This window comes from Ambystoma mexicanum, chromosome 3p, assembly GCF_040938575.1.
Source record: "Ambystoma mexicanum isolate Mex_15411 chromosome 3p, UKY_AmexF1_1, whole genome shotgun sequence".
NCBI lineage: Eukaryota > Metazoa > Chordata > Amphibia > Caudata > Ambystomatidae > Ambystoma > Ambystoma mexicanum.
This window is the reverse complement of record NC_090925.1, coordinates 1,258,124,612-1,258,148,398: the sequence shown is the minus strand read 5'-3', so window position 1 is coordinate 1,258,148,398 and position 23,787 is coordinate 1,258,124,612. Positions and strand designations below refer to the sequence as shown.

The window sequence follows — 23,787 nt, the reverse complement described above, 5'->3', positions numbered from 1 at the left end:
GATCAGGAGGGTCAAAGGGGCCAGATAGACACTGAAGAGCCAGAGGAGAGGATAGAGCCCTGGGGAACACCACGTGTAGCGAGAGAGAGGTGGTGGAGAGAAAGGACCCAAGCTGAACCTGGAAGATCGGTCCAGGAGGAAGGAGGTCAGCCACGCCAGAGCCTGATCTGTGATGCCCAGTGTCTTGTGGAGACAAAGAGGAAAGGTCGAGGAGAATGAGGACAGAGGGTGAGCTAGAGTCAAGATTAGAAAGCAGATCTTCACAGGTGTTCAGGAGTTTGCCCAGGAAAGGAGTGATAGAGATTGGGCGATAGTTTGCCAGAATGGAGGGGTTGGCAGAAGGGTTTTTCAGTAGGGGTTGTACAAGGGAGTGCTTGAGAAGAGAGGGAAAAGATCCAGTGGTGAAGGAGTGATTACAGAAATTGGCCAGAGCGATAGAACCAATTTTGTCCTTAATGGTTCTGGAGGAGCAGGGGGTCGCCTATTTGGATGAGACTTTCATAGACTGTACTTGTCTAGAAACATAATCAGGTGTTACAGGAGAGAGGGAGGAGCAAAGGAGAGGAGGGGTGGGGCAAGGAGGGCCTGAGAGAGGTAGAGAGAAGAGTAGAGCAGGAGAGTGCAGACACTATGTTCTGGGTTTTATTGGTGAAATGAGAAACCAGAGCTGAGCAGAGGGTCTGGGAAGGAGTAGAAGAAGTAGATACTGCAGTAGGATTAGCCAGCTACGTTCAGATTTTGAACAGTTTGACTGTGTTGTTAGAGGCAGCAGATATGCAGGCTTGGATATGAACCCTCTTCTTGGAGAAGATGGAGAGTCAGAATTGCTTTGGAGCAGGCAGCAGGGCAGTTTGTCAAAGGGTGCACCCGAAAGCTCGCCACTTCCGTTCAGCTACTCTGCACTTGCATTTCAGAGCTGCTGGATCAGGGTCATACCGAGTGGTGCACTTGTTGGAAGGCTTCAGGCGGATCCTCATGGCAGGACCAAGGATATCCAGAGTGTTAAAGATGGAAAGGTGAAGGTTGGAAAGGGTTGTGTCAGGATGGGAGTCAGCCGCGGGAGTAGGTGTGGGAGAGAAAGTGGAGGTAAAGGCGGCCACAGACACTCGCTTCATAGGTCGAATGACTGTGAAGGAAGGTGACAGTAAGCTTCAAGTAAGACAAAAGAAGAAGGTGGTCAGTCCAGGAGAGAGGAGTAGTGAGAGGGGGATGTCTGAAGAGATCAGAACATCCAAGGTGTGTCTGGGAGAGTGAGTTGGACCAGAGGGTAGAATGGAGGGGGAAAGAGAGTTGCATAGGTTGCAGAAAAGTCCAGAGGATGAAAGGAGAGGGGAAGGACAGTCAGCTCATTGAGAGAGGAAGATGGTGACCTGGCTAGGTGGCCTGTAGTTGATGGCCAAGGTCAGAGAGAGACTAGGAGAGATAGAGAGCCTGTAGACCAGGCATTCAAAGGAGGAATAGGTCTGCGTGCGGAAGATGGAAGCAGGGATCTACTCAGGAAAGATCAGGGTCACTCCACCCCTGGGCCTATTGGGCCTAGGCTCCGAGAGGATCTCATAGCCCTCAGGGAGGAGTGTCTCAAAACTTGTGACAGAGCGGGCCTTGAACCATGTCTCAGTAAGAGCGAGAACACCCAGGTCCAGGAGTTCAACGAGGTGGCAGATGTCAGAGGGGTGTTTAGCAGCAGAGCGGCAGTTGAGAGTAGCCACATGGAGCAGGCTGCGACTTTTGAAAGACTTCCGGGGAGGGGTTCAGGGGAGAGGAGGACCCATCGGAAGTGGATGAGGAGCCAGAGAGGTGGAAGGAGGAGGCAACAGAGGAGCCAGAGTGGTAGTGGATGGCAAGGGAGCCAGAGAGGCAGAGGAGGGAAGTGGCAAGGGAGCAAGGTGAGAGAGCTGGCAAGGGAGCCAGAGGGGAGGCAGATGGCAAGATATCCGTAGAGGTGAAGGATGGAGGTCCAGAGAGGTAGCAGATGGCATAGGAGCCAGAACAGTAGAAGGAGGGGGTGGAATAGGAGCCAGAGAAGTGGTAGAAGGAAGGAAGTTGATGAGGCGGGGGAGGCACCTATCGAATAGTAGGGGATTGGGCTGAGGGCACTGGACCATGACGGTGCCGTTCAGATAGATATTAATGATGGACTAAGGTAAGGTATATAGTAGGGGTTTGGAAGGGGCATGCAGGGGGTCTTCCCCTGCAATCTTGCAGCAAAACAAAGTTGATAATATCAGCAAAACAAACTCGGCAAAAGTGTATTTCTCTGGAGAAAAAAAGGAAAACCTCAAAGATCCCTTTTTTGCAGACAAAACAGCAGGTTCAGCTTCCAGGTGCAGCTGCAATCTGCGCCTGAGAGATGTTTGAGTGCAATTATCACTTACAATTAAAGCAAATGCAAGCTGCTCTGATGACACAGCCTTTATTCAGCTTTGCCGGTTCTAGGTCACTAAAGTGAGTTTCTTGCAGCATCTCTAGCTAAAAGTCAGTCTTGCTAAAACTTGCGAACTTGAGAAAGGACAGGAGGTTTATATTTTTTGTTCGGCTATGTATGGACATCCTTTTCACCACTCCCATATTACTCGGGCAATGCAAGGTAATTAGTCCATGGAGCACCGGGACGTGGTGTCTCACTGTATCTACTTGCCAGTGAAACGACTGGGTGTGCAAGTGGAGTGCTACGCCTGAGAAGGACTATATGTCTGAACCAAATAAGTTATAATTAAGCAACAAGCTTTGAGCTGGTTGAGGGACTACACGTAGTTCCTTCTCCCTTTCCATGGCACCAATTAAAAAGTAATTTGAAAAGGTTGTCACAGAAAATGGCCTCCAGGGAACGGTGAGAAGGGACTACAGGTAGTCCCTTCTCCATTTCCATGGTGGCCAGATATGACCATCGAGGGAAGGGAAGAAGTGCAGACAACACTTTGTCGGCTGGTAACAACCCGGCGAGGGCGAATAAGATTGCATGTTACAATCTCATTGTCCCTCGCCGTGTACTAATAATATTCAATTACTTGGGGTTCATTGTTAAGACTTGAAAGGACTACATAAATAGGAAAAATAAGCACTTATTTGAGTTAGTGATTGGAACATAAAAGTAAATGCCAAACCCAGAATTTGTGTTAAGCACAGGTGAAGGATTTTTGTAGAGGAAAATGTATTAAGCCATAATGATTCTAAAAAACATAGGGCCTGCAAAATCATTATCAGGAGCACGGTGACGCTTACAAAATAGCACAGTATGTATACAGTGGTGGTCTACATTGTGCATTGAACCCAATCTGGATAACTCACCCGTGTTGGGAAGGTCGCTGGGAAGTTGGTGGTTCCTCCAGATGAAAGATGGACTGCTATCTAAGACTTTTGTTTTATTGGCTCTGGTGTCGAATTCCATAAAAGGTGTGTACTGAGAAGAAGAAAGGTACGATATGTTAGGACCTTGCCCACCTTTGGCTCTCTTTGTCAAGGGTGCAAGTTAGGGGTCAAATGAGGCACGAGCAGATGATTAGAATAAGCACTATCAAAGCCACTTGAAAAAGTCCCCCCACCGCCCACCCCATACTAATCTCATGTTCAACACCTCTATTAAAGACTGCAGCATAGAGTGGCACCTTTAGAGGGCTCATAGATGAGCCCATGGAGTATGGCATTGTTTACAACTTGACATTAATCCAGGATGTACCGCATGCACAACACAAACACAAGAGCTCAGAACCGGTCACCCTAAAGAAATGTATGGACGAAGCCCGGGTTTCTTGTCATTAATACAAAATACAGACGCTCGTGGTATATCCCATTTTCAACATACGGTGATGAAAAGAATGTAGGATATTCCATCCTTTCAGCACCCGCTAACAAACCAATGACCTGTGACCTTTAAGCACGTACAGAAGAATTTAAGACTCATCCAGGGTTATTAAAAAAAAAAAAAATTGCATGCAGGGGGCCACCAACGTTAGCACTTACGGAACTAGATGTGGGGACATCAGCCTCATCACGAGTTTGGCAGTAACCCTTAAATGCGGCGGTAACGCTATTACCGCTGCATTTAAGGGTCTGCAAAATCATGGGTTTGGCTGCATTTACCCTCAGCTCTGAGCAATGAGCTGGGGGTAAATGTGCCGTGTATTTGCTGATTTGTGGCGCATTTAGCATATTACCGCCGTCGGTAGTTGTGCCAAAAATTCCCCAATGGGCCCAATGAGGAATGGGGAATTCCTGAATGAGCTCAATGGGGAATGGGGAATTACCGTTCCACCAAACCCATGATCCATCGGTAATAGCGCCGGGGGGTTTGGCGGTAACGGTATTAGCCCCAGCGGTACCCCAGCAGTAATACCGCCGTGATGAGAGTGGTTCAACATGAAGATGTGGATTTCTATGTGAAGCCATTCCAGGGACTCAGATGAGCCACTCAAGCAAAGCAAACACTCTGGCAACTTGGCCAAGGTTTGCTGGTGAGATACACACATAAAGTTGTTGGGCCTTGGGAAGCTTGTGAACCTCATGGTTCACAGACCTCTCACACAACTTGCATGAAATAGACAAGGGGAACATCAGTGCACACATGTACTACATAAACCGCCCAAGGAACGTTGCCAGAGTGGCTTTCCCTATTTTTATAGTTTAAGGGCCCATCTTTGAATTCAGGAGTGAAAACCACTTTAAAAGAAAAAGATGAACCAATCAGAGCCCCCACCCCACTTTGTGAGCAAACCTGCAGACATATTGGACTTCACAGCCTTACATGGCTCATTGGGGACGCAGGCTGTGATGCTGCAGGGATGAATGTGCATAAGGGTACTCCAGTATCCCGATGCACATTCAGATGACAGGGGGCGGTGTGATGCAAGCGCTCCAGCTACTGTGCGCATGTGCAGGAGCCAGAAAGCTCTGCCTGCTTCCGGGTTCCTGTTGTGTTCTGCGCTCGAGTTGGTGGGCCTTCATTTCAAGGGCCGTCATTGGGAGACCTCTGGTGTCCTTATTGGGACTGCAAGTAAGAAACAACAAAAATATTATTCATTCGTAATTGTATACATGTGTGTGTATGCGTGTATGCATGCACGCATGCAATGGTTTGGATCTGCAAGTGCACGTGTGAATGAGAGTGTGTATGTTGTTTGGGTGTGCGTGTGAATGAGAGAGTGCTTCTTCTATGTGTGCACGTGTGAATAAAGAGGGAAAGACATGAATACTGTATGTATGCATGAGTGCCGTGCCAGGGAGCATGCCTCTGATTTGAGGGGGGATCCATTTGTGCAGTGGCAGACAATGTATTCATGTTTTCTTACTGTTGCATGGCATTTTATACTGGCATCAAGGATGAAGTGAACATGATAAGTGTTCTTACATGGCTGTACTGGCCTATATTAGTGCAGCTAGCCTGGACATAATTTCTTAGCATGGCACAACATTTGTTATCTGCATGACGAGTGTTCTTACATGGGCAATATGGCATAGATGAGGGCAGTCAGTATAGTCATATTTAGTTACCATGGCTTTGGCATTTCTAGTGGGCATCAAGTGTAAAGTCAAAATGTTAGGTATGGTTATGTGGCCGTTCTGGCCCGAGTTGGTGCAGCGAGTCTGGACAGACTGCCAGACTCCAGGTTCAAGCAGTCAGGAGGCAGATGCAAGTAAAGGTGCCACCTTAAAAGTAGGCAGGCAGCTATTTCTCAGTCACCTCTGGATCACCCAGAGGACTGAAGCTCTTCAGCAGATGGCTGGTTAATGAGTAACTTGTTGAAGTTCCATTTAATAAGGTAGCCCCCTCTTTGGGATCTTTCCTCATGCCCTTCCACAGCATGTGGTCTCAGTTTCCGTCCATTTAGCTGAAGATGTGAAACTGCACATGATAGCCGCCAGCAAAGTCTTTGATCTGAGCTTTGTCTCTGGATTCTGGACCAAATTGGTTGTAAGGAAATCCAGGATCTGCAAACCCTTCTCATCACAAGTGGTGTGAAGTTGAACGAGCACAGTTTCATTTACGGGAGACTTTCCTCGCTGGAAGCTATGTTGACGATGATGCAAACGAACCACCTGTACATATTCATTAACGCCAGTGCCTCCTTCCCATCGCTACCTAAGCCGAGAACCTGAAAATGGATCTGGCAGCTTTCCATTCATCCACTTGTGCACACATGCTAACATGCCAAGCAGTCGTTTGACTGTGACTTGTGACTGTGCTGTGACGGGCTGCAGTCTGTTAGACAGCCTTCAAAGGTGACAAGATGGAAGCTGGGATTCCATTGACCAGGCAGCTGTCAACGTGTAGATCAGAAAGTACAGAGCTTGGATGGTGATTGAGAGGTCTGGGATGATTTAGGAGGGTGTGATTGTTTTTGGTCATGTGAGTCTTGAAGGTTGAATCTGAAGGGCTTTGTGTGGGGTGCGAGTTGGGGTGAGAATCCACAAGCCTCATTTGCGTCAACCATGCACGGATTAAAAATGTGCATGGTGGGTTTCCCCCCTTGCATTCTGTGGTGACCTCATTGGCGACACTTTTCTTTTGTGCTGCTCTCATTGGTTTAAATGTCCGTGCAAAATCCCCACAAATGAAGCTTAACATCATGCTAAACGTGGAAAGTGGTTAAAATGCTGATCAGTTTCCGAATTAAGAGCCTCTCATATTGTGAAGGTAGTTAAGTGTACTTACCTTCTATGGAAACTAATTCTGCAGTCACTCGACTACGTATTAGTGAAAATTAAATGAAGAGCTTAGTAAGCACTTACATCAATCCTGAGGCGACTGGCATGGAACAAATAAACTATGAATGGATACTCTTACCGTTTCTAGGAAAGATCCACAAACAAGAATCCTCGAAGAAAAGTCATCCACATGCATACAATATCCAAGTAGTTAACAACAAAAAAAGAACTGAGGAGAACGCTCACGGAAATTAAAAGAAAGAACGAGGGCAACACGTGGAACGCCATTCGACAAGCAAAACAAGGCTACAGAAATTGGATAAAGAATGCAAAAGCATTGCTCTCCCAACAAGATGCAGAAGCAATCCTAGCCCTTTTGAAAAATAATAATACAAGAGGATTGTGGAACCTACTAAATCCGCAAATGGACAACCAGCACAAACTAATCCAAGGGATTGAAGAAGCTTCATGGATTAACCATTTTAAATCCATTTATGAACGAACAGTGAAAAATCAACCTATCAGAATGGAGCAGAGTGAATCGATTCCTTGGACAAACTCTTGGACATTGGAGGACATACAACCAATTATAAAGAAGCTCAATTCATCAAGGGCCCCAGGGCCAGATGGCCTAAGTAATATACTCATTAAGAAACATCCAGAGGATTGGGCTAAATTCTGTGTCCATTTACTTGCGGCAATTGAGAAAGCAAAACAAATCCCGGTGACATGTATAAGAGCTATTCTGATACCAATAAACAAAGCAGGTGATAGACAACAGCCGATAAATTACAGACCAATTGATCTCTTGGATCCGATTGGAAAGATCTTTGCAATGCTCCTCCTCAACAAACTTAACTTATGGATCAAAGAAACTGAGCAATTTGATATCAGGCAGACGGATTTACTAAAAGTACTGGTACACATGTAAACCTGATGATCTTGAATCTATTGAAACAGGAGGCATTGCTCAACAACCACACGACATATGCAGCATTCATAGACCTGCACATGGCCTTTGATATGGTTAACAGGACAACACTGTGGGGAAAACTAAAGAAGTGGAATTGCCCACCGACGCTATTGGAACCCATCAAACAACTATACAGCAATACAACTCTAAGAATCAGATTATCACAACAAGGACAATTGTCGGCACCCATTGAAGCAGAAAATGGGCTCAAACAGGGGTGTCCCCTTGCAGCAACGTTGTTTAAGCTGTACACCATGGATCTTTCTGAGCCCCCTCACTTTCAGAAGGCAAACCCACCCAAATTAAATAACCAGCAGATTCACCACTTGATGTATGCAGATGACATTGTCATTGTAGACAAAACTGAGCTAGGGCTACAAAGAAGTCTGCGGGACTTGGAAACTTACATGTTGGAAAATGGCTTTGAAATAAACACTGCAAAAACAAGAATCATGCCACTTTCAGCAAAGAAAGGACAGAAAAGAAAACAACAACCCTTTCAGTTCCAAATGAATGAACAAAAACTGATCATGGTAACTGAAATTAAATATTTAGGAGTCCTAGTTAACCAATCAGCAGTAGAAACTCCTTGGATAATGCATCTGAGAACAAAAACAACCTCATTGGCGAGACAAGGGCTTTTCATACATAGAAAATTTGGAAAATTCTCTTTGCAACCAATTCTCATATTTTACCGCCAAAAAGTGATTGCGATCCTGAGCTATGGGAGCGAGACTATGATTAATCTTGATCAATCTATCTGGGATATCTTGGAAGGCCTCTTTTGGAGAAAAATCCTTGGACTATCGAACTCATTCCCGATTAAAAGAATTAAACATGAGATTGCAACACAATCATTAAGATCAATAGTCGTATGGAAAACACTCGATCTGTTCAGAAAAATGATCAATGAGGATGAAATTCCAGCATACAAACTATTCCAACGAAGAAACATTATGGTGGCGAACACGGCATTAGCATTATGGAAGGATGCAATGGAAAGCGTGATGGCAGTAAACAGTATAACAACGGAGATGCTTGTGAATCGCCCTCAATGTACCAAACAAAGACTACAGCGAAATGATTGGATAGCTACTCTAACAGAGAAATCAAGTTATCAGATGGACTTGCACTGTGACTTGGACAATCGCGCTATCAATGTTTTACCTGCGTATTTGAAGACATTTCCAGATAGGCAAATTAGGGACACATTTACTAGAATACGATTAAACCAACTACCGACCCGGGAATTGATGGCAAATAACAGACAAATCCTGAAAGAGGAAGCATTCCATCATATCATCATGATCTGCCCTGCATTAGCCGAAAAAAGAAACTGGTTTCGAGAAATGATAACAAAACCCGGGCATGAACTCACTTGCCAGGACAGATGGAATCTAATACTGTCAGGGAACAAAAGGAGCTTTACTACGGTTATAATTCAATTTTGGAACCATATAATCATGATGAAGAGGACTTAACCTTACCACTCATAGCAGTTTTCAATGTAGTAAGAAAATGACCATAGATGCTTTGGAGAGGATGGACAATGGGAAAATCTGTGTGCTAAAACCCTGCTTTTTCTTTTTTTTTTGTTTCTCTTTTTCTTTTCTTTTTCTTTCTTATTATTGTGAATTTCAGTATTGTATGATGTTATGGATAAATGAAAAGTTTTTTAATAAAACTACAACATTTAAAAAAAAAAAAAGAGCCTCTCATAATTTACCCACTAGCCTTTGCTTCAGCCTAGGGCCTTCACCAGTGACTAAATGACCTGGACACTTTGACCTCACCACAGCAAATCTGCCTGTCTACTATTTTACTGTGAATCCTTGTTTTCCAAAAATATCCCAAGACAAAGCTTCTACAGCTGTGCAAGTCATCGTCTATGATATGATATCATAGGTTATTTATAACGCGCTTAATACCCAGAGGTTTCTAGGCGCGGATCGAACCTGTGGTGGTCCCTGTCGTCTTATTTCCAAGACGAGCACGTTGCCCCCGAGCTATCCTCCCGAGACAGTAGGTGTCTTCCTGCCTGTCATTCAAAAAGGATCGAAGCGGCTGTATTGTCCACAAAGCACACAGCCCAGAAAACGAAAAAATAACTCTTGGCGCACATCACTGCAAAAAATAAATGCACTGCATGATTAAAATGTGTCTTCTACTGTCATTCGGGATTTAAGGACATATAAAATAAGGGCTTCAACGCAGTGAATGCTTTTTTCCACGTGCAAACATGACATATAACGTAGGTATTTAATCAGGAAGGCATTGGTATTCCAAGTAAACTGACTGAGGCCTAACTTGTATATTCACCAGGTATGCAGTTCAATCTCTGCTAGGGGGGCTATGCTGGCTAATGGACAGGCGAACTCAGTCAATAGAACTCCTTCATCGGTCAAAATAATGCCGCCATTGGTCCACATGGGCAAAAATCCCCCCTCGCCCCGAGGACGTATGTGCGTTTCTGTTGATGTTGCGCAGCTCTGCGTCCACCATTAATGTGATAATTCTTAGTATACGTCTTTTCTTCTTGCTCCTGTACAGTAACTCCACCAATCTTTTGATTTTTGTCTGTATTTACCCTTCAGTCCTTGGTTATGATGTGGAAATACCCAGTGGTCGAAGTCGGCGCGAGCGGTGCCCGGCTACTGTTCTTTAAAAATAAACCGTTCTGGAATGGTTTAGTTTTAAAATAAAAGTGTAGGAAGAAGTTGAAACCTGCACTTCAGTGCACTGAACATTCCCTTATACAGTAGGCGTGTTTGTTTGGGGGTTTGGATTGTGCATGGGAGGTTGAGTGGTGGTGGGGTCTGTGGGGAGCTGTGCAGGCCAGCAGGGAACATAGTTCCACTACTTCTTTTCGTACACTTCGACCGCTGGAATTATCTTTGTACAAGCGTTCATATTATTATTATTGTGTTTTAGGTGCATGCCCTGTCTACAACACACATGTGTGCGCTGTAATCAGGCTCTTAACCATTCCCGTGGGCAGGGTCGGACTGGGAGAAGAAATAGGCCCAGTCACCCAAAAAAAAGTGACCCACCCCTTGCCTCACGATCCTTGACCTCTGATGACATCACCGGAAGTGATGTCATTTCACCCCCCCCCCCCCAAAGTGACATCCCGGGAAGTGATGAAACACGACCTTTCACCTTCACAAAACAGGAAGTAGCATCAAATAGCATTGTCCTAAGTACACTAAATTACTGTGAATCCAAGCAGACGTCCAAGGCCAAATGATAATATGTTATTGTATAGCACTTACGCTTAAGCTCTTTTTTATAGAAAAAATATGCATACAATATCACCCAACCTATTTTGTTAGTCATTTATCGACCTAAGAAGGAAGAAAGGCTTTTTGAAAAAAAATATGGAAAAAAATATATATATTTTTTTAAAAATAATCTTCCAAACCAGCCCAGGCCAGGCATGGCCAGAAACCATCCCCCACTCCCCAGGGACGATTTCGGCCCGGCCACAGGCCGAAAGGCCGAGGGGCCAATCCGACCCTGCCCGTGTGCAGCATAGCCAGAGAATTGTTAGGCTAAAGGTTAGAACACTCGTCTAGTGGAGGGAGCAGCCAAGAGGGGTGGATTTGAGGCTCATCACTCATGCTCTCCATTTTATATTTTAGCCATTTAACAAACGCACAGCGAGATATTTACTTTTGTTTAGACTAGGCAATTTGCTGGTTCAGCCCACATTAAAGTCACATCACCAACAATAAATGTATGTAAGGTGATCTTATATAGCACCCGTCTGTCAATAATGTTGGCCTCGATGGCTCTGTAAGAAAGGAGGGCAGGGTGTGTTAGTCGGATAGCGGAAATGTAGATGCAGAAAACGTTGGTGTTGATGGATGCAGGTTGGAAGTACCCGTTACCTGTGCGCCAATGTGAAAATCTCTATGCTGTTTGTGGTTGGTACTGACCGGCAGGTTAGCCATAGAGGCAGCCCTCAGATTGTGGAGTGCTAAATTTAACAGCATGGTTGTTGATAGAGGATGGATAGGGTCTGACTCTGTTAAGTACACTACACCTGTAGGTCGTCTGAAGGAGTGTGAGAGGTGTAAGGATACAAGATTTTAGGAGTGAGGTGTTAGTTGGGGGGTGTAGATGGGGCAGGGTTGAGGGTGTTGCTATTTACTGGCTCTTGGTTGCAGATTTCACTGAGCTTAAGGTGCAGACGAGGTGACAGAGGATCCAGAAATCAAATTGGTTTCCCACAGATGGTAGTGTCAAGACGCTTGTCGTGAATTAGCCCAAGTTTCTGGTGCACAGTTTTTAGTCGGTTTCTATTATTTAAAATTTCTTTCAAAGTGGTTGGTTGAAAAGCAGTCTTAAGCTGCTTCCTGAAAGTCAGGTGGTTCACTTCCAGGCAGAGTGGTTTGGGTAGGGTGTACCACAGTTTCATGGCCAGGACTGAAAAAGAGGATCCTCCTTGCTGTTTCTTGTTGAAGTTGGGGATTAGTATTACTGCAGCATTGCTGGACCTAAGTGTTCTGGAGGTAGTGTAGTATTGAAACTTATATCTGAGGAGGATTGGCCCCTATGTGGTATGAACAATGGGCAATGCACACGTTTAGAAATGAACCCTTTGTTTATAATGGGAAGCCATTCTAGAATACATAATGGGGACGTGATATGTTCAAATCGCTTCATTACGATACGTAGTCTTGCAGCTGCATTTTGAACTCTTTGAAGTTTTGTCAGTAGGAAATCTGGGAGTCCGAGATAGAGGCTATTTGCATAGTCTAGTTTGGATACGTTTAGATACACTATGGCCAGGGCCATGTGGTTGAATGCTACGTAAGGTAAGATGTGGCATATCATAATCCGCTGGGAGGAGCTGATGATGGTTTTGACTTGTGGATCAAGATTGAGGGGGTTGTCCATTTTCGTTCCAAGATTCCTTGCTTTGGTTGATGGGTTGGGCGAGGGCCCATCTCATCAGCCCCAGGAATTGTGTTAGACCCTGTAGGATTACAGAGCATCTGTTCTGCATTGCTAGGGTTGAGTTTTAGTCTGTTTACTGTCATCCATGAGTCCACCTGTACAAGGCAGTTTTTAATGTTTGGGTTGTTTGGCGATGGGTGGTTCACAAGTGTGTAAATATGAGTGTCATCAGCTAGCTTTAGCAGGAGATAGAGGATTCTTTGATGCTATCTGATAGGGCTGTCATGTAGATGTTCACAAGTAGAGGTGAGAGTGTGACTTCTTGGGGTACTCTGCAGGTAAGTGGGTGAGGCTGGGAATTATAGGGGTCTAAGACAGCATTTTTGCTTATACCCATAAGGAAGGAGGTGATCCAGTGTAGAGCTGTTTCATTAATACCAATACCTTCTGGTCTTTATTGGAGGATCTTTATTTTATATTTATTTTTGGGAATTTATAGAGCGCACTAGAAGCACAGAGGCATTGAGTTGCTCGCCCAATGAAATCTCTTAGTTACATGGTACAGAGGTTGCTACTGGTTACACAAAGCGTAGCATTAAGGTGCAGACAGTACAATACTTTCTTTTAGTTATTTGTGGATACAGTGAGTGGACAATGAGTACTCGGTCATCGGGTGACAGAAGGTTCATACAAAGAGCATGGTCTTGATCACTTTGCGGAAGGCTAGGTGCGAGGTAATTCCTCTGAAGTGAGGTGGTCGAGCATTGCCGTGGGAGGCCGCAAAAAATGGGAAGCTGGCGCCTCCGGCACGTGTTCACAAGACCTTGGGTACTGTAATTCTGTTGGTGTAGGGGGTTCTGGTGGGTTTGGCAGTATGTAGTCTGGAGATTCTTTGAGAGAGATACAAGGAGGCTGTGTCGTGCAGGCATTTGTGTGTGAGGGCAAATGACACCATCTTGTGACTGATGGTATCAAAAGCGGCTGAGATGTTTAGTAGGATGAGTGCACTCTCTGAGTTGTCATCCGCATTGTTTTTAAGTGTATCCCAGATGGTGCACAGAGCCAATTCTGTAATCCTAGAAGGTTTAAATCTGTGCTGGTCATCATTCGGGCATCAGTTTGTTTTGTTGAAATCCTAGAGTTGATGATACATGAATATTTCCAGACGTTTCCCCATGAAGGGGGTGTTTGAGATGAGGCAATAGCTGGCTGGGTCATATGGGTCAGCTCTGAGCTTTTTAATCAAAGGTCTGATGTATTCAAATTTCAGCTGATCTGGGACTTTTCATCAGGTCATTGAGGAGGGATAGGAAGATGGGCGCTAAATCGGGAGATTTCATGAGTGATTCGTAAATATTGGGGAGCGTGGATCCTCAGGAGACCCTAATGGGTTGCATGAGTTGATGGTAGCTTGTATGTCCTCTGCAGACAGAAGGCGGGAGGACAATATAGAGGAGGTAGTGGGAGGTGTTGGTAGAATCTCATTGGTGGCGTGTGGGTTGGACCTTATCGCCAATGTGATCCTGGATGTTGAGAATCCTTTGGTTGAAGTGTGCAGCAATCTGGTCACAGATCACTTGTGGAGGCGTAGTGGTTGCGCTGCAGGCGGTCAGGTTTTTGAATTCTCTCATCTTATACATTTCCCTTTCTCTGTGGTGTTATTAATGTGTTTGGAGTAGTGTGTCTTATGTGCTTTGGGTACTTCAGCCCTCTGAAGATGTAACTGTTGATGGTAGGCAAATTTGATAGTGTGTAGATTTTTTTTCTCCAGATTTTCTCTAGTTTACGATTTTCCTTTTTTAAGTAAGTGGCTTGTTTCTTTTTTTTTAGAGTTTTTGACAGGTTTTTTAGGGGCAATGCAGTCCAGCGCGGATATTATCCATTTGTGAATGTGGTGCAGTTTTTCATCCAGTGTAGTTGTTGGTCCATCTGGGCGGACAGTGGATTTGGTTGTTTCTAGTCTTTCTAGTGGGGAGTTGATGTGTGTTTGTTTACACTGTCTGGTCATAATTGATGGTTCTTTCTAAGGTCCTGCAAGGCGGGGTGTCTCTGTGAATATTGTAAAAAGGATAGATAAGTTATCTCCCCAGGACAGACGAACTAGGGAGCAGACAGTGATTATGTTTTCTTTCGCACCCGGGATAGGGCCATTGACCAACAAGGTGACTGTGGTGTGCAATACACCAATGCCCTTTATTATTATAGATCCAGTAAAACCATGTTTTTGAAACTCGTACCGTGAGAACGAACGCACTCTGAATGGTGACAATTGTGAAGGGTTTAGGGACTGGTAATTTTGACAGGTTAGGCAATACAAGACTAAATGAGATGCCCAGGATCACACATTGTTTGGTGAAGCTGGGATTTGCACCTACTCTGCACATTCTGCACTTTACCACTTACTTTTCCAGTTCTTACCATGAACTAACATAATCCCATTTTATAGAACTGACTTGGAAAGTACACAAATCACATACGCCAAAGTGACAATGGTTGAAAACAAAATGTTTAGAAGCTTATCATGTGAAATGTGAATGATTCTAGCATCTTTGATTCCATTATCAGGCAAAGTCTATAAGTACCAGCATACTAATTTATGTAATTTAAAAGATTTCACCTGGGTTTATCTTTTGTATTTTGAAGCTTTAAATACACCCAAACACACCCTTGTGAAATTGTTATTTATGAATGTGCAGAAAAACATTGAATTTTTCTATCAAATGAGCAGACCTTAAAAAAGGCCTGCCAGAGACCTGTGATATCTGTTCCACCCTCTTCTATCCAGAACCCCTTCTAATGGACTATATCAAAAGAAAGATCAGATGGGCTAAACCACAAGAATGTTACAAGGCAAATCTTCTCACAGAAGACAGCACAGTAATATCATTGATGTAAGATATGTCCAGGATCACTGTATCCTCTGCTGGCAAATCCAGGATACAAGCATGAACGCTTTGGTTCTGCAGTCTTCAATGTGGATACCTAACTACCACTTTATGCTCATCATTGGATGTGACCGGATATATTTGACAAATTCCCTATCTGAAAAAACAATGCCTAGACCTTCACCATACCGATGCTATGTTAGTTTTTATAGCAACCTATATCTGGTGTAAGTATATTGCAGATAATAGCACTGTATGCATGCAGTTGTATCAGCTTCAGACATAGGAAAGGCTGAGTCTGCCTTGCTGGAATTTGGTATTATAATCGTGTTTATGAACACAGATCTCTGCAATGAATGCTTAACACAATGTTCAATCTTCTGAACCATTGCAACACTAAAATGATCAATATGCATTTCAATTTTGGCTATTGGATTTGATCAATATGATTCCCACAGAAAGGTGAGAATGCTACAGGAGTAGTGAACACAAAAACAATGTTTACAACATAGTGAACACAGAAAGCATTACAGGGTGAGCAAGATAGTCAATAGGTCTAGAGACTCAGCGGCACACTATTAAAATATCCTCATGTGTGCTATTTACGTTTGGTGAACAATGGGATTTGTCTTTAGAGCAGGCAGCCGTGTGGAGCCCTCCCATAAAGACGTCTCTGGTAGGTGGGACTGTTAACAATTTGTTATCTCCAGAGGTTCGCTCCAAGTGACTTTGTAAAAGAGTTGGCTTCTGTCTTATGCCAGCTTTTGAAATTGCCAAGTATAGTTAGTAGTTGGCAATCTATGGACAGGATGGTGGTGGCGTCAGTGAGTCTGGCAGCAAAGTGTAGGATGTATTTGTATTTCTTTATTTATATAGCGCGGCTGGCCCAAAGGCATCTGGACGCATATCTTGAGTTACAAAGACAAATATTGCATGGTATATAATATTACATAATACAAGGGCAAGGTGCAGAAAATATATACAGTGCAAAGTATATAATAAATGGGTGTACAGAGGTTTATAGTGAATATAGTGAATATGTCGAATGACATTTTTTCAAAACCATAATGTCGAAAAAAATGCCTCAAAAAATGATTTTGATGTTTTTTTTTTTGAATGGGGGTTTTCCCTCCAAGCCCCCTTTTTTTTATTTACAATTTATTTTTAGTAACTAAAGCAAAAAAAACATACAAATAAAAAAAACACATTCGAAATTGTTTTTTTCAGCATTATTTTTTTCGACATTATTGCATTTGAAAAAATGTTTTCGACATTTTAACTGGATACCGTGTACAGAGTATATACAGTATATAAAGTCATAGTTACAGGGAAAGGTTAACATAAATAGTATACAAAATTTAAACAGTCATAGTTGCAGAACAAGGTTAAAATGCAGGTTATGTGTACATAATTACAATCAAGGAGTAGGCCGGACAGAGGCACCAGGGGGTGCAGACTCGTTGTATACGAGAATTGTCAAGAGCAGAGAGCCACTGTTTGGCTTTGCTCTTGAAGGAGTGGAAGGAGGGTTACGGTCTAAGGAGGGCGGGCAGAGTGTTCCACAGTTTGGTGGCTAAAACCGGGAAACTACTCTCTCCAGCTTTCTGAAGCTTGAACCTGGAAAGGGAGAGGCTATGGGCTTGGGCGGTTCTCTGAGGTTGGGTAGAAGTGTGGGGTGTAAATCGGCTAGCCAAATAGGTGGGAGCCTGGTTAGCCAAACACTTATGGGTGTTAGCAAGCGTTTTCAGTGACATTCTCTGAACTACTGAGAGCCAGCATAGATTACGTCTGGTGTCAGAGATGTGCTGATTCCTGTGTATATTAAGGGCTGCCCTGATAGCATTGTTCTGTGTGACCTGAAGTTTATTTAGGTTGCGTTGGCTCGTCCCTAAATAAAGGGCATTACAATAGTCAATCTTAGACATGAGTGTTCTGGCTAGGATAGTGCAGTTAGCAGTAGTGAGAAAGGGTCGGCAAGCTGTGATAAGTTTGCACGTGTAAGCGGATGCTGATTTTACAGAATTCGTTTGTCTAGACAGTGACAGGGTAGAGTCGAGGTAGATGGCAAGCATTTTAGTGTCATTAGAAAGCTTGATGGTATTACCATCTATGGTGAAAGACTTGAACGCAGGATCTAGTTTATTAAGACGACAGTGTGAGCCCAAGTTGAGGAGCTCCGTTTTATCATCATTCTGGCTAAGCTCATGTTGAGCCATCCAGGCCTGGATGACTAGATAGACATCATTCAAGGATTTTGTGTCCACTGTGTGGTCTCCAGTGATAGGGATGAGTATCTGGGTGTCATCAGCATTATTAGTGTAGGTGACACCCAGATAGCCAAGAATATTGAAAAGGGGTTTTGTAAACACGTTGTATGGTATCGGCGAAACACAACATCCTTAAAGGAATGCCGCAAAGAACAGGTGAAGGCTCAGTGGAGGCTGACAGGGAGAAGACCCGCATAGATCTATTGTCCAAAAAGGATCTACTCCAGGAGGTGGCAGCTGATTTAAGATGCTGACAGAGGATTTGGTGATTGACCAAATCGAAGGCTGCTGATAAATCTAATGGTAGTAATAGGGCCAGTTTCCCCTTCAGATACTCAATTTGCATTTTCAAATCAATGAGGGCCGTTTCAGTACTGTGCCTAGGCCGGAAGCCAGATTGCCTGAGGCCAAGGAGTTTGTTGGATTCCAGGTACTCCTGGATCTGTAGGTAAGCAGCCCGGTCCAGAATTTCAAGCAAGAATGGTACAGTTGTAATGGGCCTATTGTTGGTGGGTGTGTTGGGGTCAACGGTGGGCTTTTTTAAGAAGGGGAATGACCCAAGCGTCTTTAAGGTTATCTGGGACGATGCATGTGTTGAATGATGCATTTATGAGGGCAGTGATAAAAGGGGCTAGTTCATGTGAGGACTCCTTAATAGTGGAGGCTGGCCATGAGTCGCCTTGGCAGTTAGAGGGTTTGAGTTTGTTGATGATGTTTTGAACCTCTGTGATGCTGTGATAGTTAAAGGTGAGAAACTGAATGGTTTGTGAGTATGAGAGATGGGGGTGGTAGTGCATGTGGGGGGGTTGAGCTGATAGTCAATCTGAAGGCTAGTTTGTTTGGCATTTATTTTGGATAGGAGTGTAGCAATTTTGCCAAAGAGCACTTTTTGTATATTCATGCATGTAGGAGGGAGGCCTGTAGATTAAGAGGAAGCTTAGTGGAACTATGGGAGAGATGGAACAGGTCAGAGCGAGTGAATCACAGTCTGAGAAGATGATAATGGAGGGTATTGGGACTACAAAGGAGTCTCTCTGCACCAGAGGTATACCACCTCCTATCCTATTGTTGCTATTAGCACAGGCGATCTTGAAGCCTGATGGGATACTCTCATGGATAACCAGGGACAGATCCTTTGGGAGCCCAATTTCTTTGATGAGGAGTAAGTCTACCTGGTCTTCGGAAAGAAGGTCAATAATGTCTGAGGAATAGTTGGAGACAGAATGTGCATTGATCAGGCGGCACCTTGTGCCAGTCATTTCTGGATGGGTTTGGATGCTTGGACCAGTGCTGTTGGGTTCTTCAAGGTTGCTTTCATTTATTCCGAGAGCTCCATGTTAAGGCTTTCAGATTTAAATAGGATTATCAGACTCTTCTTGGAGTCTAGAACATCTCTCAGTTCCTGCTGCATGGTCATGGTGGATGGTGCAGGGTGTCTAGTGATGAATGGAGCAACAGGTATTGTTTTTTGTGGGGGCCCATTTATGGTTGGTTGAATGGCTGTCAGGGTAAATGTAGGCAAAGATGTTAGGTCATTGGTGAGTCCTGTTTCTCAAACGAATGTTTGCTCATAGTAATGTGGTTCAGTTGTGTGCTTCGGGGGTATTTGTGGATAAAAGTCATCAATGGTCCCTTGAGGTGAGGTAGGGGGAACCATGTAGAGTCTTGGGAAGCCTGATCGGAAGGGGTACTGAGGGTTGCTTCCAATTCTCTCCTTGTTCTTTCTTCCTTTTGGATGTTGCTATCTTTGCAGATTGTAGGCATCTTGAGACTGTGTTTTCACCCTATATGTGTTGAGGATCGGGAAGAGGGTGTGATACCGTAGAGGGTGGGTAATATTTAAGGATTTCCTTATCCCTCTGTGATGATGGTTAGTTGGGAGATTATGGAACTGTTCTGTGAATACCATAGGCCAATTCGCCTGTAGACCACATTAATGTGATGATATATCAGGGGTCTGGTTATGGAAAGGGTTCCTTTGGTGTAGCAGTGTATGCGTCTATGCTTAGAATGATTCCAGAATTTATGAGGAGTTGTTTGTGTCTGATAGCCTATGTCTGAGGGGTCTAGCTCCAGTGAGATGGGTCTGATTGTGACATAATACGTATAATAGATGTGTTGATTTACCATGGGGCTTGTTCAGGCAAATACAGGGAGTCCAACCAGTTATGCGCTGGGAGTGTAGAGGAAATAGCATGAGCTGTGCAGTTATTATGCGGACAGCACAGCGAGTTAAGTTCTGTAGGTGATTGGTATGCAAAGCATGTATATGTTTGGTATGTCAACAAAAGTAAATGTAAATGAGTTATGCACTAGCTATGTAGGCTGCAGTAATAAGTCTGCAGTCATCGTGGAGGCACATCCATTGATAGAACTTCCTTAAATGCTGGGGATGCATGCACACGCTGGAGCTGCGCAGTAGTTAAGCAGGTGCAAAAGTGAGTTAATCTATCATGCAGATGTTATGAGCAAAGCACTATGACAAAGCCTTCTAATGTGTTTGGTATACAGGGAAGTACAAATAATCAAATCTGGCTGTGCGCTAGGTGTTCCTACATCAATATTAAGTGAAACAGTTGTTATAAATGCAATCGAATTAATCTAATTGTGTGCTAGGTAGCAGACAATGCAGTTGTGGTCAAATATAATTCAGTCGTATGCTAGATGTGCAGGTTGTAATATAAAAGAGACATAAAAGTGTGGGGCTAACACAGTGTTTTAATCTAGCTCTGTGTTGTGGGTATGTGCCCACCAACAGAGTCTTTGTGGCTATGTGCTTTATATGCTGGCAATTACAAAGGATGAAATTCAGCTAAGTGTTAGGTATGCTGAGTAGCATCGTGAGAAGCAAAATTGCTGTGATGACTTTCTCAATGATTAACAGTTTACGTGTTAGATATGCATGCAACAATATAGTGAACTGTACAGATGTCGAGCAGGTTAAACATGTCGAAATTTAAACAAGCTTACTCTGGCAGTTCAAGCTTCCCAGTCATTGCAGCCAAACATTGAACTGCTCTTCCACAAGCTCTGACAGCCGAGCAATCTTACTGGGCATTCCATAAGCTCCTGAAAACCTGGCACTTTAATCAGAACACTTCCGGATCTGCCTACTGCCCGACACCTCTCTGACAATTTAATACCACGATCTTGTAACTTGTAATGTAACAGTGCACTATATATCTTGAATTGTAACAAGTCTTGATGCCCATTGGTTTAACGTGCTTTATTAATGTATAAATAAATATATAAATAAACACAGAACGCCAAACTTGCTATGTCGGCTAACCCAATGGGTCAATGTAGCTATATCTTTTATACTAATGCAGCAATATAGTTCGTTGTACAGATGTAGTAGATGCTAAACACAGATTCAGTCTAGACAATTGCTGGCCATGCAGTCTAACACGATAGGCCTCCTTCTGAGTTTGGAGGTAATTCGGCAGTAAATCTGCCAAATTACTGCCAAACTCGATTACCATTACGGCCACTTGGTCCCGTGGAGTTACCATGGGATTACAAGTGGTGGTAGGGCAGTGTAATTCCCCATTTATGGAGTCCCCAGGACTCCATGGGGATTTTCGACAGATTTACCACCAGTGGATTTGCCGCATGGAAAATGCTGATTTTTATAGGTAAAGTGGAGTACTTACTTCCAGCAACAAGCTGGAGGTTATTCCACCACATTGCACCTGGAAATCGGTGCATTTTCAAGTGTGCAAGTACTGCCCCTTTTTTCCTGCACTGCCAAACTTGTAATGAAGCCCAATGAGTCTACATTGTTTGCTAGAATTCAGGCAAACAGAATGAGTCTTGCTATGTGTTATGGGTTCAGCAGAATAATGAGGTATTGGCTGCTAAACACAGCTTCAGTCTATATTATTGCTAGTCCAACACAATTAGTAAAGATGATTTTAGCTGGAATTTCAGACAAAGCAGGGTCAATATAGCTATGTTATGAGGCCAGCAGTATAGCGAAGTATACAGATGTAGTGGATGTTAAACACAAATATGCAGTCTAAATAACAGCAAGTCATGCAGTCTAATGCAATTGCTCAATCAATATGTTCAGCTAGTTCGGCAAAACAAGAGTCAATCTACCTATGCGTTATGAGATTAGCAGCAATGAGTAATACCAATTAAAATTGTTGTGTAGGCCAACACAATGATTCAATACACAATGCTAGCTTTTCAGGGACAGATTTTCAAGCTAAACAGTTGTGGTGTGCATATACAAACAAATGAGTCTACATGGCTATGTGTTGGGTATGCAGGTAAAAACACACTGAGTGAGACCAGATTGTGTGCCAGATGTGGGCTGCAGTGTAACTAAACATACAGATGTGTAGCTAGCATAATGATTAAACCTAGCTGTGTGCTAAGGTGTTTAGGCACAGATATGGGGATCCAAACAGATTTACTGGTACAGATACACCCAGTCAGTAGATTCAGGAAAGTTGTGTGCTAGCAGCGCAGGGGAGAATTAAAACGTACATTATGGTCACACATGTGCTGCTGGATTGAGTAGAACGGGTTTTGTGAGCAATGAGCAAAACTCAGTCTACTCAGTCCATCAGCGCATGTGTAGCCACATACTCCAGATTTACTCCAAAACTTAGAAATCAAATATGTCACTACTGGTCTAGGTTTTCCTTCACTACATGGATGTGCTCTAAGCTCATGTTTGACTTAAAACACAGCTCAAACATCAAGGGAACTAGGTACACGTCGCTATTGAACAAACCCTGGGCCTGAGCACACCCCAGCCAGCAGGACCCTTTCTGTGTGGACACTGAAACCACTTACCGCTTTACTATCAGGACCACCAGGCTTACTCATGACAAAGTCGAATGACACTGCAAACGTTTGACCACGTGCCAAACTAGAAATGCTATTTACATCGTTTCATGCCCATGCAAGTTGCTTCCTGTTGGCATGACTACTCGGACAGCATCCACCAGATATCTTAACCAGCGGTCTCGAATCAGAACTGCCAACTTACAGGCATCTCTTGCCAAAGATGTCTATAATCCACATCACAGTGAAGATGAGCTGCAGTGGTTTATCATTGATTGTCTCCAACCCAACATCAGTAACTTCAGCATTTTCCACCGACTGCTAAAACAAGAACAAATATGGATCTAGAGGCTCCACAAACACTCATGGAGGGTCTTCTTCAATAGACCACCTTGTTTTAACCAATCATGTCTTCTCTCTTGGTCACATTATCACTTGAGCTGTAGCCTGGGTTTCTTGTACAACGCCCCAAACCTGGGATGAAATACATCACCTCGGCAACACCTATCATAAAGCTCTCTCTCTCTCTCTCTCCCTTCTCTCTCCTCAGTGTGTGTGTGTACATATAGATATGTATATACATATATTCAGTGAAAAAACGTTGTTAAAGGGACGTTATGCTTACAAGTAATACTAAAAAAACAGAAAGCAACCATAACTTGCACCAACACCGTGCACTGCTAAAACTAACACTCAAGACATCAAAGATGACATCACAAATGTCATTGGGTCCGCGAATGGGACCCAAATATCACACATTTTTTGTTACCTTTTTTTTGCCAATTTAAAAAAAAAAACAACTGGACGGATTGACATCAAATTTACAAAAGAACACTTTCAGAACCAAGCTGCCGCTCCTGGTGCAAATTTGGTGAAAATCCGTCCAGCGGTTTGGGCTGTAGAAATGAGAAAAATAAATCTCAATTGAGTCTAGGAAGATTTCCACAAATTTTGGGTATATATATTTATTTATATATGCATATATATATATATATATATATATGTATATATATATATATATATATACATATATATATATATATATATATATATATATATATATATATATTATATATATATATATTTTTTTTTTTATATTTATATATATATTACAGGGCATACGGTAGCAGCCCTGTAGTCATGGTTTGAACCAATCCTCAAAAAATGTTTCAAATACAAAAAAAGCATATGGCCCTGTTATATTGATCCTGCTAAGTTTGATGAGGTTTCGTCAACGGGGGTGGGGGGGGGGCAAAGTTATAGGGGTGGTCCCAAAATGTGTGGTTTTTCAAATAGATGCATAGAAAATGTTGTTCACGTT

At 43.4% G+C, this 23,787-nt stretch overlaps 1 protein-coding gene and 1 pseudogene across 1 annotated transcript in view; both read right to left on the bottom strand.

Annotated features, from left to right (window-relative positions):
• LOC138580055 (guanylyl cyclase C-like) overlaps positions 1–23,787 on the bottom strand; it is a 493,661-nt gene that overhangs the window by 245,576 nt on the left and 224,298 nt on the right. Inside the window, exon 8 of the mRNA XM_069650291.1 lies at positions 3,289–3,400. Coding sequence (XP_069506392.1) covers positions 3,289–3,400 — 112 coding nt within the window. The remainder of the gene's footprint in view (positions 1–3,288; positions 3,401–23,787) is intronic.
• On the bottom strand, positions 5,645–6,565 carry LOC138581464 (phospholipid hydroperoxide glutathione peroxidase-like; annotated as a pseudogene).